The sequence below is a fragment of the Rutilus rutilus genome (genome assembly GCF_951802725.1).
Source record: "Rutilus rutilus genome assembly, chromosome: 5".
Lineage (NCBI taxonomy): Eukaryota > Metazoa > Chordata > Actinopteri > Cypriniformes > Leuciscidae > Rutilus > Rutilus rutilus.
The window spans coordinates 5,072,194-5,092,337 of NC_140213.1; the positions used below are offsets into that span (position 1 = coordinate 5,072,194).

The 20,144-nt window shown below is 39.2% G+C and overlaps 3 protein-coding genes across 6 annotated transcripts in view; 1 reads left to right on the forward strand and 2 right to left on the reverse strand.

Moving 5' to 3' along the window:
- Window positions 1-4,122: 4,122 nt before the first annotated feature.
- sertad3 (SERTA domain containing 3) lies at window positions 4,123-7,414 on the reverse strand. Its single transcript, XM_084409464.1, has 2 exons — window positions 7,251-7,414; window positions 4,123-5,628 (listed from the first exon to the last, which is right to left on the reverse strand). Exon 2 carries the CDS (start codon window positions 5,618-5,620, stop codon window positions 4,799-4,801), a length of 822 nt encoding a protein of 273 aa, XP_084265590.1. The 5' UTR covers window positions 5,621-5,628; window positions 7,251-7,414; the 3' UTR covers window positions 4,123-4,798.
- Window positions 7,415-7,534: 120 nt separating this feature from the next.
- Window positions 7,535-13,530, reverse strand: blvrb (biliverdin reductase B). Its single transcript, XM_084409465.1, has 5 exons — window positions 13,292-13,530; window positions 11,964-12,127; window positions 8,756-8,843; window positions 8,518-8,649; window positions 7,535-8,179 (listed from the first exon to the last, which is right to left on the reverse strand). The coding sequence occupies exons 1-5, from the start codon at window positions 13,374-13,376 to the stop codon at window positions 8,025-8,027; spliced, it is 624 nt and encodes a 207-aa protein (XP_084265591.1). The 5' UTR covers window positions 13,377-13,530; the 3' UTR covers window positions 7,535-8,024.
- Window positions 13,531-15,791: 2,261 nt separating this feature from the next.
- sptbn4b (spectrin, beta, non-erythrocytic 4b) overlaps window positions 15,792-20,144 on the forward strand; it is an 83,602-nt gene continuing 79,249 nt past the window's right edge. For all 4 annotated transcript variants that reach the window (XM_084409085.1, XM_084409086.1, XM_084409087.1 and 1 more), the window contains exon 1: window positions 15,792-16,083. The gene's annotated coding sequence lies outside the window, so the exon portion shown is untranslated. The remainder of the gene's footprint in view (window positions 16,084-20,144) is intronic.

Here is a 20,144-nt window from a genome sequence, read left to right on the forward strand (position 1 = left end):
GAGGAAGCTGTCTGAAATGGATGTCCAGAGACTAACCTGGATTGTATCCAAAAAACACACACTCACCAAAACTGTTCGCCGGGAGCTCCACAGAGTCTATATTCATGGTCAGGTTGCTATAGCCAAATAACATTTACATTTAGTCATTTAGCAGACGCTTTTGTCCAAAGCGACTTACAATTTAGGACTAAAAACCCTCCCCCGCATCCTCTGATGTCCCCTTCCTCAACGAGCTCAACAACTTCTATGCTCGTTTTGAGCGGGGGAACACAACAACTGCAACTAAGGCAGAGGTGACTCCAGACCACCAACCACTGACTCTCTCCCCCACTGATGTAGGAGCGGTGCTGAGCAGGATTAATGTCCACAAGGCTGCAGGTCCTGATGGCATCCCTGGCCGTGTTCTCAGAGCGTGTTCAGTGGAGCTGGCCGGAGTGCTGACGGACATATTCAATCTGTCCTTGGCCCATGCTGTGGTACCGGCCTGCTTCAAATCCACCTCCATCGTTCCGATACCCAAAAACTCCAACCCATCAAGCCTCAACGACTACCGCCCGGTAGCCCTCACCCCAATCATCACAAAGTGCTTAGAGTGGCTGGTCCTAGCACACCTCAAATCCTGTCTCCCCCCCACCCTGGACCCCCACCAATTTGCATTCCGTCAGAACAGGAGCACAGAGGATGCAGTCTCCATAGCGCTGCACACTGTCCTCTCACACCTGGACAATAAAAACACCTACGCCAGAATGCTGTTTATAGACTTCAGTTCAGCGTTCAACACAATCATCCCCTCACAACTCATCAGGAAACTCACAGACCTAGGCATCAGTTCCCTCATGTGCAACTGGTTACTGGACTTCCTGACCTGCCGGCCCCAACATGTCCGGCTGGATAACCACTGTTCATCCATCATCACAATGAACACCGGTGTACCACAAGGCTGTGTGATGAGTCCCTTCCTCTACTCCCTCCTCACCCATGACTGCAGACCTGTCGATGGTTCCAACACCATCATTAAGTTTGCAGATGACACCACGGTGATCGGCCTCATTAAAGACAGCAATGAGGCCGCCTACAGGGAGGAGGTGGATCGTCTGGCTGAGTGGTGCGACACCAACAACCTGCTGCTCAACACCGAGAAGACCAAAGAGCTCATTGTGGACTTCAGGAGGAATGCTGACCCACATCCACCCATCCACATCAAGGGGACGGCTGTGGAGCGTGTGAACAGCTTCAAGTTCCTGGGAGTCCACATCTCAGAGGATCTCACCTGGACGACCAGCTGCTCCAAGCTGGTCAAGAAGGCTCACCAGCGCCTCTTCTTCTTGAGGACTCTGAGGAAGAACAACCTGTCCTCAGACATCCTGGTGAACTTCCACCGCTGCACCATCGAGAGCATCCTGACCAACTGTATAACAGTCTGGTACGGGAGCTGCTCTGCCTCGGACCGGAAGGCGTTGCAGAGGGTGGTGAAAGCCGCCCAGCGCATCGCTGGAGCACCACTTCCTTCCATAGAGGACATCTACAGGAAGCGGTGTCTGAGAAGGGCCGGGAAAATCATCAAAGACCCCAGTCACCCAGCACACAGACTCTTCACCCTCCTGCCCTCTGGGAGGCGCTACAGGAGCCTCCGGACTAAGACCACCAGGTACCGGAACAGCTTCTATCCTACAGCTGTCAGACTCCGGAATTCTGCCTCCTGACATCTCACCCACATTAAAACTCATAGACTGAACATACACGCACTCTCACAACCACTGACAACAACCCATAACTGAACATACACACAATAGACAAAAAAAACCCAGTATCCTCATACACACTCATACACAGTGGCTGGACCACCACTTACAGCCACATGCACTTTAATATTACTACTGTATAAATTATTCATATATATCTTACTGTAAATACTGTATAGACAACCATGCTGTACAATACAATACAATAATTATAGTTCTACAGCTGTTATTAATACTTGCATATTGTATATTTATAGTCTGTTATAGTCTTTTATTTATATCCATACGTATAACCTGTTCATAGCCTGTACATAGCTTGTACACTTACTACAGTTATAGCCTGTATATACTTATAGTTATAGCACTCATAACATTCCTTCATACCGTGTACATTGTAACATATCTAAAATATATCTATATTTTGTAATATATCTATATTCTTGCTAAAGCACTTCTGGATGGATGCAAACTGCATTTCGTTGCTTGTACTTGTGACGTGCAATGACAATAAAGTTGAATTCTATTCTATTCTATTCTATTCTAAATTAAGCGAGTCATCGTGAAGAGACAAAAACAACACAAGAAGTGCTCAAAATACGAATTTCAGGCATTGGTCTGAGTAGCATAAGCCCGATAAGGGAGGATTAAAGGAAAAGGAAAGTTTATTTTTTATTTTTTATGAGGTTAAGTGCTCATGGAAGAGATGGGTTTTCAGCTGTCAACAACTGGTCACTCGTGCCAATGCCAACAGTTGGTTTCATTTTTGCCAACAGTGCAAATCTATGAATTGCTCTCTGATGAGTCCACCTTCACTGTCTTTCCCACATCCATGGGAGTTACAGTATGGAGAAACACCAAAGAATCTTAACACCCAGACTGTTGCGTGCCCAGAATGAAGAACGGGGCTGGATCAGTGATGGTTTGAGCTGCAATATCATGGCATTCCCTACTGTGCTTAATGGCCACTGCCAAGGACTACCAAACCATTCTGGAGGACCATGTGCACCTAATGGTTCAAACACTGAACAGCCTGAAGCTGGAGCCGTGTATCAGCATGATAATGCACCAATACACACAGCAAGACTTGTGACAATGATTTGATGAACATGAAAGTGAAGTTGCACATCTCCCATGGCCTTCACAGTCACCAGATCTGAATATTATCGAGACACTTTGGGATATTTTTGGAGGAGTGAGTCAGGAAGTGTTTTCCTCCACAAGCATCATATAGTACCACTGTTCTGGAAGAGGCATGGCTCAAAATCCTTCTAGCCACTGTGAAGGACTTCTATCTGTCATTCCCAAGACGAATTGATTCTGAATTGGCCGCAAAAGGAGGCCCTACACCACACTAATAGGGGTGTAACAATATATCGCAATACAAAAATGCAACAATATGTATCGTGAATAGTTCACCCAAAATAAAAATTACTATGTGAGAAAAAAATTACGTTTTCAGAGTTTTAGTGTCAGTACTACATTAAAATATTATATATAATGTTGAATATAATGTATAATAATGCAATATCTGTGTAAAAAAAGTGGCCTACATTATTTTAAATGTATCTAATCAGTGACAGAGAAACATATTCGTCTAAAATAACTCTGTATTTTCAGCTTCAGAATCATGAATATTTTTATTCTGGTGTCTCTATTGTCCTGTGCTTTGGGTTTCCAGCACCAAGTCCAAGAATATTCATTTATACACACAATATCAAATTTATCAGTTTAATAAACAGTATATTTTTATCATAAGTCTTGAAATATCGCTATAATATCGTATCGTAAGTTCAGTATCGTGATATGTATCGAATCGTGACATGAGGGTATCGTTACACCCCTACATACTAATAAACTAATGTGGTCTGAAAGTTTGAGTTGTATTGTCCATCCCCTGTAGGGTTCGAGAGCAGCTGTAATAAACATGACAGTTAGTAGATATGTTTGCGCAATCTAAAAAAAAAACCCTTATCTCTCCTATAAACAGAATAAACAAGTTTCCTTCCTCTCACACATGTAGTTCTTGTTCATGTTTTTGCTTAAGACTTATAATAGCAATTCTAATAGTGATATATGAAATAAAGCAAAAATGTGTTTTTTTTATCAAAATGTATTTTCAAGATTTTTTTAAATGTGTAATTTTTCCACCACTACTATATTTCATAAACTTTAAAGGCTTATCCTTTTCCTGTAGACTTATGGCTGTAAAATGGTATGGATGTCTTGTTTTGTAACTTCTTAAGCAAGTTCGTCTAAACGCCTTTCATACATGAAATCATTATCCTCATTAAAATATTAAGTCATATGCATGGCATTTGGTTCAAAAGGGCATTTCACTCTTGTGATCCACGTTCATGAACATACTTTCTCGTTTAGCCACTTGATGTCACCAAGTTCCACTTTATTTGACGTATAACAATAGAATACAAAGAGAGATAACGTTTGCATTATAATTTCATACTGTCAATAGTAAATATTTTGCATAGGCAACTACATGTTTTGTCTGCTGAAACAGCACCAGTATATTCATAATGCTCATGTAAGACAAAATTACTGCATATTATAATATCTTTAAAGTAAAAAATATACACAATCTCATATTTTAATGACCTTAGTCCATCTAAATCCAATCTTCAGGACAGAACGACATATCAAAGCATCCGTTCTAAAATTCAGGGATTTGACTTTGATGGAAAAGTGCATCTCTTTGTGAACAATATCATTTCTAAAAGTAACAAATATATCTAGAGAGAGACATTTTAAACAACGGTTTAAAAGTCATCTGGACTTTTTCTGCACTTCGTTCAGGAATGAATCTTTTCATTTCTCGCAACAGAACTAGAGATATGCATATCTATATTTCATCAAGAGGACTAATGACTGCTATGAACTATCAGCTGACATTGAAATCAACTACGACAAGCTGGCAAACATGAGGTAGCAAATCATAATCCGGTAGAGAACAGTCTTATTCAATCCCTTGTGCTATTTCAATGGAAATGTCTTCTAAAAACTGTTTTTATCAAATAACACCAGCTATTACTTCAACATCATAATCAGCTTTGCGGGTACGTTCGCATTAGGATGTCCATAACATGCTCGATCTCCTGGATTTCCCACGTGGCCTGACCATGAGAGTCTAAAGATGAGGAAGAGGATGCAGATGGAGATTTGGACAGGGATGGTAGATACTTCACTAGATCGTCGGCCGTGACGGAGAAACCTTGCAGAAGATTCACCTCCGGTTCAAACACAGACGCGTCGATGTCCAGGAGAAGTTTATCTAAAGCTACGTCCTGAGGACCACCTAGACACGCCGCCTCTGATTTGATGGACGGCACCACGTTGGACGTTCTTTCAGTCCTCGAACTCGACTGTGTGAGCCTGCCATCTCCTGTTAGATTCTCCACAGAGCCGAGCGGAGCACGAGGAGGCGCACAAGGCCCTTGACCGGCATCTATGACCGTATCTAGATCTTTGAGAATCACAGAGATGGCTGAAGATAAAGAGAAATCCTCCTCTGAAGTCCAGGCCATGACATCCTCCTCCATATTTTCATCATTCAGCGAGAACAGAGGAGCATTATGCTCTGTCGAAGGGGACCCGCTGGGACAATCGGGCTCCAACCCGGAGTGCGATTTAGTGGGAATTTTTACAGCGGAGAGAGATTCCACCTGCGCCCGGACCTCGGACTGAACCTGCCGCAGTGTGTTGTTGATCAGGACCGAGCGTAATAAGCTGGGCTCCACGAGGGCCTGGTCACGGTGGAACTTCTCCATGGAGATGTCCAGCACAGACTGCAGCTGACTCTCCCACGCTCCTCCTCTTCCCTCGACCTCCCGCTGGAGGAGCTTACGCTTCTGTCCTTTGGCCACCATTTCACACCCTGCAAAACAACAGCGAGTTTGAGTTTATAGTGCAGATATAAGACCGCTCTTATGAGGAAATGTTCTGGTGAACTGCTCCTACATCAATACAAAATAGACACTTTGTACCGTAGAGTAAAATCCCCTGCTTGAGAACAACGTGCATTTACTTTTAAACTGTAACATATTTAGATACAGGTTTAGCATGTGAAGGTTGGATGATGATACATCAGCTAATGTGTTATAAAGATAAATAAATAAATAAATTTTTTCTATTTTAGCAAAAAAAAATTTTTTTTTAACTGAAATCAAATACATTTTAACTGAAAACAAAATATACAAAAGTTAAACTCATTTTATTTCAGCAAGTTGCCAAAGCAACACTTCTCTTTCATTTAGTTTAACTAGATGTAGGCCGACCACAATAACTAAAACTGAAATAGAACTAATAAAAAAAAAACTATTAAAAATGACAAAACACACCAGAATTACAAAAAAGTTAAAACGGAAAAATATTTTTTTTTTAAAGAAAAACTATAATAGTATCTAAATTATATTAAAAATAACAGTGGGGAGAAGCTGAAGGCCACTTATGACTTTTGATATCATTGACATAAAATATATTTAGTATTTTTAACTATTCTGTGTTTTGGCAATTTAATTGACGGAGTAAAAAAGATTAATATAAAAGGTAATTTTTTTCTATAACTTACTTACAGGTATATGAATATATAAATATTGAATTGCCCATATTTGAATTAATAAAATACTATAATATATAATGAATTGTGAATTCTAATTGAGCGATTTTTACTCAATAAGCCTATAGGTTTTAATGAATAGCAATGACGTATGAAATGAACATCTAACTCATGGAAATTTTCAATAACAATTCCAAGAATTACAATAAGTAATACATTAAAAAATAATAACATAACGGTATTAACAACATGCCACTTGGGGCCTTTGTGCCAGTTATCTTTACAAATAAAAATCAATCCACAAATCTAAAAGAAATCAATGTGACTACAAATCCTTCATTAACAAATTCACACACACAAAAACTTTGATATTCAACATAATGTCACAGATCACCATTTTCCACAGGCACAAAATTAGATAAATTAACCTCAAAACTGTTTTGACTGACTAAATCACACGAATGTTGCAAATTCAGATAAAATTACAATAATAAAGAGTTGAGATGAGATTTTGTGCCAAGAGAAAAATATGTGGGTGGGGGGGGGGGGGGGGGTGGGGGGTCATTTTGACCTATAATATTTAATACAATCACCTAAAACGCACCTAAACTTCCGGACAGAATGCATAATGTTTAAAAAAAAAAAAAAAGAAAAGAAAAGAAAAAAGAATGTAACGTAACGTTATCGTGTTTAACTTCATTAGACTTCTTTCGAACTGTATTTCGAAGACAACATTGGCCTGTATATTTTGCGATAACCCAAGAATCGTTTTTAATCCTGAATTGTATATAAACAGTAACTTAATTCGTTAGAAAAAATAAACTAGGCATTATCACTAACGTTACATCTGCCCGTTTCCAGAAGTTTGTGTGAGCAGAAATCAGTGCGCTAGCTTAGCATGGTGACTATCCACTACTGTCTGTATCACACGTTTTACTCACCTGTAAAGTATGTAAACCAACTCCAAACTCGATGTAAGTATTGTAAGTTTATACAGTAATTTGACCCCTATAAACTGTATAACGCTGCCGAAGAGTCGGACTCGTTTGCTCTGCTGGAATTTTTTTGTCCCGCCAGTGATTCAATCAGTCCTGACGTCACGCCGGAGTCAGGAATGCTGGGTATTGTAGTTGTGTAAGTACTTACTAGTTCTTAAAGGTACAAACACCTAAAAAAAAAAAAATACTTTTCGGCCACATAATAATACACATAAGTAACAAGAAAAAACAAGCACTAAAATCTTTATTTTAAAAACAGAAAAAAAAAAAAAGAAGTAGGCACATTACATAACCTGGATTTTAATTCAATGTTTTATAAGGCAAAACAAAAACAGAGAGTATTTTTTTCCATCCAACCATCTGTTTTTCAGTAAGTAAAAAATAACATTTTAATACATTTCTAAACAATGATTAACTAAAAGTACAATTATTGCTTTGCAGCATATTTGTTCATAAAAAAAAAAAAAAAAATCTTTCTCAGTTAACATTATGTTGCTCACTGCAGAGCCAAATGATGTCCTCTCTGGACATAATGGGTGGAGCTTGACTTAGTTCTGTTTAGGGAAAGAGACTTTCAAGCTGCACCCATTACATCCAGAGAGGGGGAGCTGGATGTCAAGTTCTCCGCAGTGAACAGCATCTCAAAAATAAAGTCATTTTGGACACTGCAAAATACACTAGAATTACTGAGTGCACTTAAACAAAGCCCTGAGTAGATTAACTATATTCTCCACTAACTCCGACTGTCTTTCCATCCCATTCAGAAGTGGAAAGGCACTTGACAAAGAAATGGCCCAGGTCATATTTGGAGATGACTCTTCCTTTTAACATGTTCTCAGTCACGGTGTATTTTTCTGTCAGAGGCTTGTCATCTGGAAAGACAACAAAAATGAATCAAAGTATTTCTTGATCAACTGTTAGTGTTGAAGGTCCTGGCAGCTAAATATAACTAACCAAAACAGCAATTCTAAACACAATTCAATCATGACAGGACTGGCTTACAACAGACAATGAACCAGACTATTTAAATGTTGAGAAAGCAATCTCATTGGCTGCAGGATCAGCAGAAGCCAATCAGCTTGCGCCTTGTGGCAATGATGTGATTGCTTGCTAAATGTCATGTAAGGACCTATCCGCCTGCGCCATCTAGAGTTTCATGACTTAACTGAAATTCATATTTTAGGGATGTAGGTCACTTAATGCTAATTACCAGCAATATGTGGAGGCATGACTGCTATATAGTCCAGTCCTGACTGCTTCAGGACAGTGTACATTCTGTCATGATCTTCAGTGACCGGCACCAGACGAGGAGGAACTCTGGCACGATCCCACAGGAGGAACGCTGTGAAAAGATAAAGAGAGAGCGATGACAAATACTTCATATGCAAGTATGCACTTACACACTAATGAAGGAGAAATATGGATCGAAACACCTCAGACATTGATACCTGACATGCATGCAACCACTTTGCGGATTCCACGAGCTTTCATGACCTCCAGGATGTTCCGTGTTCCCTCAGACATCATTGTTGTGGGACCAGCAAACAAAATTTCATACAACAAGTTAATAATGTGCAATTAGTTCACCGGTAAACACAATAAATTCCTAATGGATAAAATCAAGTCCCGTCCTACTTTTTTACTCTAAAGGGTTTGTTCACACTTGGCATCTTTTAATTCGATTAAAACAGACCCTGCTGTGATTGCTTTGGTAGTGCGTTTCATCTGAACATGTGTGAGCGCTGCCATCTGAACCCCGGTGCGCACCAAACAAGCGGACCGAGACTCCTGAAAAGATGGGTCTCGGTCCACTTCCAAACAAACTCTGGTGCGGTTCGAATGATATATGAACGCAACACAGGACATGATGTCACAAGATGCGACCCTAAAAAGGACAGAATGCTCAAGCACACCTGTTTTTTCTCATCATGGTCACAATGATGTTGCCCATTACGGTTCAGTACAGGCATCAGAACTGCGTCTCCCAGCAGCAGATCTTCGTTTTTGAGGGATTCCTGTCACTATGTTGACTCCTTTACACATTTTATAAGCTCTTCACGAGTTCTCAGCTGGTCAGAATACCATCATATGTAGCTACGCACACACAACGAGCGCATTTAGCCCAGCACACAGCATTGTTTTGGATGTTTGGTAAGTTCTGTTGCAAAATATACAGTACGTAATAAAAATCGACCAATCAGGTAGTGAACATAACCCGATGCCTTTAGGTTCGGTGTTAAATTGCCAATGTGAATGCTAAGCGGACCAGGACAAATTTTTTTTTGGTCCGGACTAAACAAACCAAGTGAACCGCAACTACAAGTGTGAACACACCCTAAATGACATCGAATTAGGTAAATAAAATCGTGTTTTCATGCTGACGTTACTTAAAATTTTGAGTAAAATTCATTCATGTCTTTTAATGGTGTGTATATGACCAAGGACAAAAATAGCTACATTACTAAGTGAATTTGTTTTTAGGTTAAAGGGGTCATAATATGGTACATGCACTTTTACAAGTTGATTGTACTGAAATGTGTGTTGGCAGTGCCTGCAGTGTTCGAATTGTGTCAAAGCTCTTGGGGGGTCCCCCCCCCCCAAAAAAACGAATAATATACATATTTCCATTTATTTATTTCATATAATACTATAATTTCATTTACTTAACTTTTAGTGTTTCAGTGTTTTTGCAGTTGAGCAGGTTTTTCCTGGGTGCTAAAATCCCAATCATGTATTTTAATAAGATAATAAAATGTGTATTTTTCGTAGACCATCATATAGCCTACTGAGTTTCCCACAGTATTTTTGTGGATTGAGCTCGGTACCTCTGGGGGGGTCCGGGGGCATGCCCCCCCGGAAGAAAATTTTGTACATTTTAAAGATAAATTCATTAATCTGGTGCACTTTGAGTCCCCCGAATCTGCTGTTAAAAATAAATAACCCACCCGCCAATTAACCTCCCGAACCTATATACTCCCTTCAAACTTAAATTGTCAATGTTTCATTACATCACTGTTGGAAAACACTCTTATCAGAATAATTTTTTTAGCTTTATAAAGGGCATTTCTTTCACTAATTTGTACGCTCTATACTCTTTTCCTACTCTCAGGGAACTGAGGTTACGTTAGTAGCCAAACCGAGTAGGCCTACGTTATTTCTTATTTGATTTTTTTTTATATTGAAAATTGCTTTAATCAGGGCATTTGTCCGGTTGGACAAGTAGGCTACAATTCTCTTTCACTTGTCCCTTAAAAAACACACGCACGTGTCCCGGACAACCGTTAATGTCGAAATTCTATTCAGATCAGTAAATTACCAAACAATCATAAAAGAAAGAAATATTATATTACTGTCATTGTGAGGTGAAAATGAGGATCCACTCTGCCAGACTCTAGTAAAAGTGCTTATCTATTAGCACGAAATTTATTTCTCGTAGGCTACCATTTATTCGCCAAAAATAGTTTTTGCGTGCATATGATACGCACTTTATGGCGTGTAATACGCACGTACTCCACACCCCTAATCCTACCCAAGGGGTTTGCAGTGTGTATCATTTACACGCAAAAATAAATAAAAATAAAATTATTGGCGTATAAATGGCACGATCAATAAAATGTATCTGTTTATAAATTTGAGCGTCTTTTCAGACGCAAATCTAATTTGAATTACTTTCTAATAGGAGCGGCAGCGAAATACTTTGATTAAAAAATATATATATTACCTAATAAATTATGTTTCTATTATTTTAGTTTTAATGAAAAACCAGGGGACCCCCCGAGGTAATTTTTTTGGGCCTTATGGGGGGTCCCTTGATGCTTATGGGGGGTCCCGGACCCCCCCAGCCCCCCCTCAATTTGAACACTGAGTGCCTGTACACAACCATCATAAAATGATAAAAATCCATCCAGTGTTTTTTTTTTTTAATCTCCTTATATGTTTCCCCCGTCTCAAATCAAGCCGTTCGACCTAGTAACGTCACACGGTCGGACGCCCCTCCCACGATTGTTGATTGACAGCAGCGTTTCAACACAGCGTTCCCTTGTTTTCGAAGGGAATATTCCCCACGATCAACGTCAATGCTTTCATGTTTGCGCGAATCATTTCACACACCAGACTGCTTTACAAACGAGGTCAATATAAAGCTGGTTTTGCTAAGAAGCTGCTCCTGAAAAAAGGATCGGTACCAACTATTCGTGTTCCTGCTGCACCTCCAGAAGAAGAAGTGAGTGTAACGTTTTATTAACCTTTATATTAATATTTATATTAATCTTTGCAAATCGCTTGCTGCACGCTTCACGATGAATGCGGCTAAGGTTTACACTCAGGGTACATTACGGCATGTTTTCTATGTACGACGTTCTCAATATAATTCATAATCCCACGTTTATAATGAACAACGCGTTATGGTTATTGTGTTATTGTGTTACGGTGTACGCACAGAACAGAGGGGCGGGGTGAGCAAAGCTCATTATCATTTAAAGACACATGCACTTAAACGGCGTGCTGAAAACAGAGCTGTTTTTGACCAGGTAAAATGAGTGTTTTCTTACAATACTAATGAGAATTTTTTATTAAAGTATATTACAAACTTTAAATTTAGACCATTATATGACCCCTTATGAATTTTGGCATTATATGACCCCTTTAAGTAAACTCACTGAGATCATTTCTTGTCCCCAGAATGATGATGACTGCATCCTGACCCTCCAGGGTCTTCTTCACATCTTCTTTGTTCAGAACATCTCCCACTACCACTCTGGAGGCCTTGTGGTCTGAAGGAAGCCTTGCAGCGTCTCTCACCAGCACAGTCACACTGTAACCTGTAACCGCAAATAATCAAAGACGTGAGAAGAATCGGCAAAATAGATCATGCAAGATGGCTGTTTGGTCAGGATGATTATCCCAAAATATTAAATCCTGATTAAAACATTTTAGTTGAATGAACTATAAAACTAGTTGAGCAAACATACTTTTGTAATTTGGAGTCAAGTTTGGGCCAACTAAAACATTTTAGTTGAATGAACTATAAAACTAGTTGAGCAAACATACTTTTTTTTTATTTGGAGTCAAGTTTGGGCCAACTAAAACATTTTAGGTGAATGAACTATAAAACTAGTTGAGCAAACATACTTTTGTAATTTGGAGTCAAGTTTGGGCCAACTAAAAAATAACAATTGAACCAACACTTTGAAGAGAGAAATTGAGTGAACGTAAAAATTCTGTGGAACTAGTTACTAAACAATAATTAGTTGAGAACTTTAACATTTTTACAGTGCATAAGATTTCCCCAACTATCAATCAAATTGTGTGAATCAAGCTAAGTAAAGCCAAAATAATCAATAATTATTTTAAAATCCACTCTTATGAAATTTAGATTATCATATTTTCACTGAATGTTCCCTTAAAAATTATTTAAAAAGAAACACAAATTGACCACAATTTTGCCACCAATTTGTATCATATTCATGAAAACTGAATTTATTCATCTAGTTATTTACTCTAAACAAAAATGACAATAATCCAGCTAAAGTGGAGGCAAACGGATTCAGACCTCTGCAATGTCCAGATAAAAACCGACAAGAAGGTGTAACTTATCTTTAAAATGCATTCTCTTGTGACTCAGCAGATTAGTTATTATGCATGACTAAGAAGTTTCGCAAAAGTCTCGTGATCTCAATGCATAAAGTGGGAGCAAAACAACTAAAACAAATATATCATTTTAACAACGAAATGCCGATGCACATAAAATGCAAGTTCAACACTTGTTAACATACAACTCATAAAGACAATGTTAATCCTGTTTTCATTCACATTTTCATTTCATTTGCATCCTGTTTTCATTATTAAATTCAACTTTCGACACAACAGTTTCTGTTTTACAAGGTCTTTGCTAGGTCAAAGACAGCTGCTGCACTGCAATATTGTGAAGCACAGGAGAAGTTTAAAATATCAGCTGTCCCAGATGTCATCGTGTAAGTGTTTACCTGCGGTCACTGCGATAGGTAAGGTCGCTAACCCCGTCATCCCCGTGCAGCCGAATATTGCCACATTTTTTATAGCATCAGACATAGCGGCGAGTAGAAAGGCTCTTGGTCGATTGCACTTGGAAACAGAGATTTTGCTGTACAACACCACGCTCAGGCACTAGCAGTACGTCTAGCTGAAATCCAGATCTTGAATGTTATGTCAGTGCTGTCATGCAGGCTACGTAACTCCTCTGTCAGAAAAACTAAAGGGGCGTTTTTTTGTCCCCACTAGAATTCTGATAAGCCACGCCCTTGATTTGATCTCTGTTTGCTGTTGTTTCTACGGCTACATAAATGACTTCTGATCTGTCCAATCGTTGAATGCTCGTAACTCGCGCTAACCAATCATAGCAAAGGATGACCAGGTTAAGGGCGGGACTTGTCGGTGGGTGGGTGAATGAATGTAACCAAACCATCTCTGATGTAACACACGCCTATAACTGAATCGAGCTCCTCTTAAAACGTTTTTAAAGGTGAAATGACTTCTAAATATCTCACTAAAACATGACTTCGTATTTTGACTATACCTTTCAGAATATAATGGATTATTTATAATCAGTCATTAAATGTAGTGGTTTTTGGACTTTTCACACTTCTAGTTCATTTTAATACCATCATTTATAACTAGCTATAGATTAGCATCAATTTGTGTTGTCTTGTTCCTACTGTTCATACTGTCTAATCAAGGATGGGTTAGTAAATTACAATAGGGTAGCCTACAACGTTCATCTTCAGAACACAAATGAAGATATTTTTTATGAAATCTGAGAACTTTCTGTCAACAGCTACGCAACTGGCACTTTGATGCTTCAAAAAGTTCATCAAGAGATTGATAAACTAATCCATATGAATTGAGCGGTTTAGTTAAACATTTCTGAAGAGACACAATCACTTTATATGATGAACAGATTTAATTTAGGCTTTTATTGACATTTTAACATTGATCAGCGAACATCAACAGAAGCTCAACTGAACCTGCCTGACGAGAATGAACCTCATTGGTTCTTGTGGAAGTTCAAAAGTGATGCGTAACACGAGAATGAACCTCATTGGTTCTTGTGGAAGTTCAAAAGTGATGCGTAACACGAGAATGAACCTCATTGGTTCTTGTGGAGGCTCAAACGTGCTGCGTAACACGAGAATGAACCTCATTGGTTCTTGTGGAAGTTCAAACGTGATGCGTAACACGAGAATGAACCTCATTGGTTCTTGTGGAGGCTCAAACGTGCTGCGTAACACGAGAATGAACCTCATTGGTTCTTGTGGAAGTTCAAACGTGATGCGTAACACGAGAATGAACCTCATTGGTTCTCGCACGTCAAGAGAACATGCTTGAACTTTCGTTTAGCACAACTGATGTGTGCAATGATGAATGTTTATTTTATGAATCTTTATGAACTTAAAAAAAAAAAAAAATGTTCGGGTTTGGAATGTCATGAGGGTGAGTAATTAATGACAGAATTTAATTTTTTTGTTGAACTAACCTTTTATCAAAAGGTGAATGTTTTGTGCCATCTAGTGGTTTAAGGTGAGTAAAGTCAGTTGCTCCTTTGTACCATCCACATAGTAGAGAGGATGGCTTTACAAATCAGGGTTAAAAATCATGTTTTGGTTCTTCTATATACAGTTCATAGTCATATAGGCTATTTGATTAATATGTTGATATGATACATTAATATAGCCTACCGAACTACTAGAATCTGCTTTATACCTTAAATATAGTAGCCTACTATTTACCCCATAATAAAGTATGATAAAACAGAAGAGCACATGTCAAGATGACTGAAAAAAGTGTGCTTAATTGTATCAAATGTGCACTTGTAGTGTAGGCTACGCCAGGGGCTACGCTACTTCAAATTGTAAAAGTAGCCTATGTTTAAAAACCTGTTCTTTCAAATATTATAATATTAATGGAATAAAAGGTGTTCTTAATAAAATTAGACTTTCATCACTATGTTTCTAAATATACCAAATAGCTACAAATATAATTTGATAGCAAATGTATTTAAATACATAGAAATTACTTTAAAGTATATTTTAGTTCACCATAAATGCTAGATCAGTGCATCCAACACTAAGCTTTAACCATGATTCAAAGACATAGCGGAAATTATGAAATTGCATACATATCGAAGTCCATGGGCTAATTTTAGAGGGATTTTGGGGCACTTTTTTTTTTATCTAGCCAGTCTGTGAAACCAGTAAAACCCAGCAAACCACATTAGGCTAGTTCATATAATTGTGGACCTATATTTAATGACAAAAGAAGGCTATGGGAAGTCCTTACAAAGATAAGTGCCTCTCAATGTGTGTGTGTGTGTGTGTGTGTGTATGCGCGCGCGCACGCGTGGCTTCCCCATCACTGCTGTATCCTCCGCGTTATTGAGAGCGCAGAGAGAGAGAGAGAGAGAGAGAGAGAGAGAGCGCGTGTATCCGGTGCACGGGATATCCGAGCACACCGGCGATCTGACCGAGCAAGCAGATCTGGCCTCAGACACATTTTGAATGTGATGCGCGTGACATCACCCTTGAAGAAGCCGCGTACTGACCGGTGTCATCGAATATACCGAGTGTCGTTTTGCGCCACGCATCCCCTTCTCATCGCATCCGCGCGCCGAGTACCTGACTGAAGTATGCCAGAGAAAAGACACAGCGCTGAAGCCATCCGGGATTATTCATACACCGCATGAGAAGCATCTTACTGCATTGATCTGTGGAATAATCATTCATCCTTAGGAGTGGGTGTGCAGGTAAGGACGCAGTGAATCGCATATGTCTGTACTGGAGAACAGTGATTCACACATACATTGTTGTAACGTCCGTTGATTCCTGTGTGGTGAATGCAGAGACCGGCCTGTGCTGGACACACACTGCAGTCATTTCTGGGCCGTGTCTTGAGCCGATATTTCACTGTCGAGTGTCAGTGGTGGAGTGCTTATTTTAAATGTCAGCTGCGTTTGTTTTGTGTTTAAGAAAGGCCTGGTATTTATATTTGCACGGTGCTGCATTTTCCAACACACTGCACATTGGACCACACTGAGGAAAGTTGCTTGTAAGCTCAAATAAAGTGTCAGGCCTGAATGGAAGAAAACGTTAAATAGGCGGAATGAACATTGGATATGTAAGGTGATGCGAATAAACAGCGCTGGGTGTTAACGGTGATGGGAATATTGGTCAACAATGCGGTAAAGGCATTAAAGAAATACACCATCCATGTTAAAGCTGCACCTACAGCTCCTATCATAGTATGTGTCCGAATTAGCAGCAGTGTACTATCGGTGTAAAACATGAAACACTTGCTGTCATGCATGACCTGTTCTGCAGCATACAAGGAAGAGTCTGAGGTGATTTACAGTGGTATTAGTTACTATCTGAGGGGCAGGACATTTGAGTCATATTAAGGTTAAATGCAAACAGTAGGCTATGTTGGTGCCTGCATGCATTGCTCCTGGTTGTATTGTCTTTGAAATTGATGTACTGTATATTGAGACTGCAAAGGAGGCAGGGAAGCTGCACCCAAAGCAGCACATGCCACTAAAAGGTCAATTCATACAGATTGAGAAAGTCCCCATGAAATCAAAATTGGGCTTTTAGTATGACTATACTGTTATCTATAAGCTAGTGTGCTCCAAAACAATGACAAAATTCACATTTAGGAGATATAAGATATAAATATCTCACTTCTGCCAATATGGATAAATGATTTTGATGACATCACTCTGCACTTCAGCTTTTCATCAGATTTTCTGTCCAATCAAATGCCCTCTAGAATCTGAAGCTCCGCCCCCTACATTATAAATAGACGCTGAAGCTGCAGCTAAAATCGGTCACTCTTCACACATTAACTATTTTCTACATGGTGAATGGCACATAGTGCACTATAGGGAACGATTCAGACCGTGTAAATATGCTTTACATTGGGGTGAATGAAGTCTGGTTTCACGTTAGTGTCACGTGGACCACCACAGTGCACAGGGTCTGCTCCGGTCCAATGAGGAAACTGCGGCTTTACTGAACTCAACAGCTCTGGCCGAGCTGTGATATAAACTAAACGCCATTGGCTATTTAAAAAATAAGGAGTTGTTCGATATGCCCCGCCCTGTCTTCCTGTTTCAGGGCAATAGCTGCGTCCAAAATCGCATATTTCTCTTGAGTAGGTACTTATTTTGAATAAGTAATTACTCCACGACCACTAAAAAAGTATGTTCTATATAGTATGAATGTAATTTGAATGTACTACATTGACCTTGTTGCTCTTATCACATGACCTACCAGGGTCAGTTGCGTCGCTTCACTGCCATTCATAAATCCTGTCCTGTGACCTCATGGGATTGTAAAGTGTCCATATGCACACTTCAGAATCTCACCGGAAGAAGTAGGCTTGTTCATCCGGGTACTTTTGACCTACTGTTTTATGAGTACTGTGAATTCGGACATACTTTTTTTGTCACATACTCTTTTTTTGCCTACTATATAGTAAGGAAGAATGCGATTTCGGATGCAGCCTGTGAGTTTCGAGGCACTTCAGCAGGCCATTAAATGCTGCACATACAGTAGGTGAAATAAATGGAATTATAATAGCAATAATAATGTTTTATGATTATTGGAAAATGGTTAATGAAAATATAAAATAATGCAAACAATTATGATAGTAAAAATGCATATACTAAATTAACAATAGTTTTACAAATACAATTTTGAAATTATTATTTGTACTTTTTAAAATATTTTGGACTGTCTAAAGGCACAATATCTCAGTTATATGAAACCAAATGTCAGGAAATATATACATACATGTCATTATATGTTTGTTTTGTCTGTGAATTTCAAATAGTTATTTAATGTAAATTAGTTGATGCACAACTTTGCTTAGACTACAGAGCTATAAAATTGTTCTTTGCTACAAACACTTGTTTTTATACGTCTAAATCCAGTTGATTTGATGCAAATGCATATTTTTTTTAAATAAGAGGTGTAGGCCTATATGTGTCTTTCACAGTGACGAGATTGAATGCTAGCTTTATTAGCAAATACATCATGTAACAACAAATGTTCGACCTGTGAGTACATGTGAATATGTCCGGTGTAGTCCAGGTCTACTGATGTCATTGATCCCCAAGCTGATTTTTCAGTCGAATAAATTCATCAAGATGTCTATATTTACTTAATGTAATCAAGAAATGAAAGAAGGTGGCAGCAATCATAGAGAGAGAGAGAGAGAGAGAGAGAGAGAAGTCTTCTGCCCAGGGAGTGACGGCCTTCATGTTAATGCAGCATGGCATGATCTCCCTCAGGTCCTTCTCGTCTCTTCGAGGACTGGATCACTTTTTTATTGCGCTGAAAGCAACCTTACAGTCTGGGAAGAAGCACCAGCTCCTGATCTATATCTGACCTATTTGAGTTTAAATGTAGAATGTCCTTTTTAAAGGGCAATTGCCGTTCTTGTTGAGGCAGATTCTTCTGTCAGATTATCCTCGTCCAGCCCGTCTGTCCCTCTGCCTCACATTGTCTTGAAGATGGAAAGTGATTTAGGAGCATGATGTCATGATTAGGCTATATCAATGCAGATTTATCCTGTTATGCTTATATATTGACAGTGAGGAGACAGGGTGGATGATACCTGCTGCTTTGATAAATTAAAAAGATCTAATTAATTATAAGCACGCCCAGACAGAATCTGCAGCGCTTGTTGTCAGCGCCATATGCACTGAAAAAATTATACTTTGTTTGGACCAACTTAGAATATATCTAGAATATATCAAAATATATCTCATTTTCAACCCTCATTCTGACCCTGTGACTGAAATGATCTGTTTTTAAGGGGCAGCTTGTCAGTAAATGGCCGCTGTTATGATTGGCTAACGTCATTGCATAGGAAATTGTATCAACAGCCACTCGTTGTAAGTAAGTGTTTTGAAAACCGTCATTTACAGACAAAGCATTGTGATATCATTCCTGATGCTGATCAAATTCCTGATGCTGGGAACCTTCTGAAGTCTACAGACAGAGCTGTTTAAACTGGACGGGTCAAAGGCAGTAAACGTTCCTTTTCCTTTCCATTTACTCATTCATTTGTTCTCTTGTCGGCAGACTCAGGTGCGGGCATCTGTACTGTATCCAGTGTAGACAGCGTCAGTGATTATAATGGATTCTATTGGCTTTAGATGCATACAGCATCACACCATAGGCCCCGCCCACTGGCATTATGTCTACACATATGTCTACACTGGCATTCAGTCACTTAACAGCTGACATATGCACTCCAGTGTAGACATATGTCAGCCGTTAAGCGACTGAATGCCAGTGGGCGGGGCCTATGGTGTGATGAATGTATAACTATAGACCCCTTCACGGTCGACGTCACAGGAAAATTCTAAGTTCGCAGTGCGCATGTCGGGGTCAGAAAGTTCATTCCATCCCATTGAATTGTGTGTTAACCAGAGAATTTCTCGTCAAGAAAAAATGCCTTATTGTTGCGTCGTGGACTGTGAAAATCACACCAGTTGTGGAGTCAAGTTTTTCAGGATTCCTGCAGGATCTCATCCGTTTAAAAAAAAAAAAAAAATAGACGACATCTGTTCAGATCTATTTTTTTACAGTCTATGGTTCAGATACTGCTGCTATCTGCTAAGTAGCATGACACAGGTCACAATTAATGCCAGATATCGAACTTCACCTAACTATTAAACCAGTCTACGGTTTACAGAAAACTTTTGTTTACTTACCAGGGCTTAACTATACCGTTGTTGTCACAATAACTGTCAATAACAACACTAAACACGAGCATCTTTGATCGTAGCATTGTCCCAGT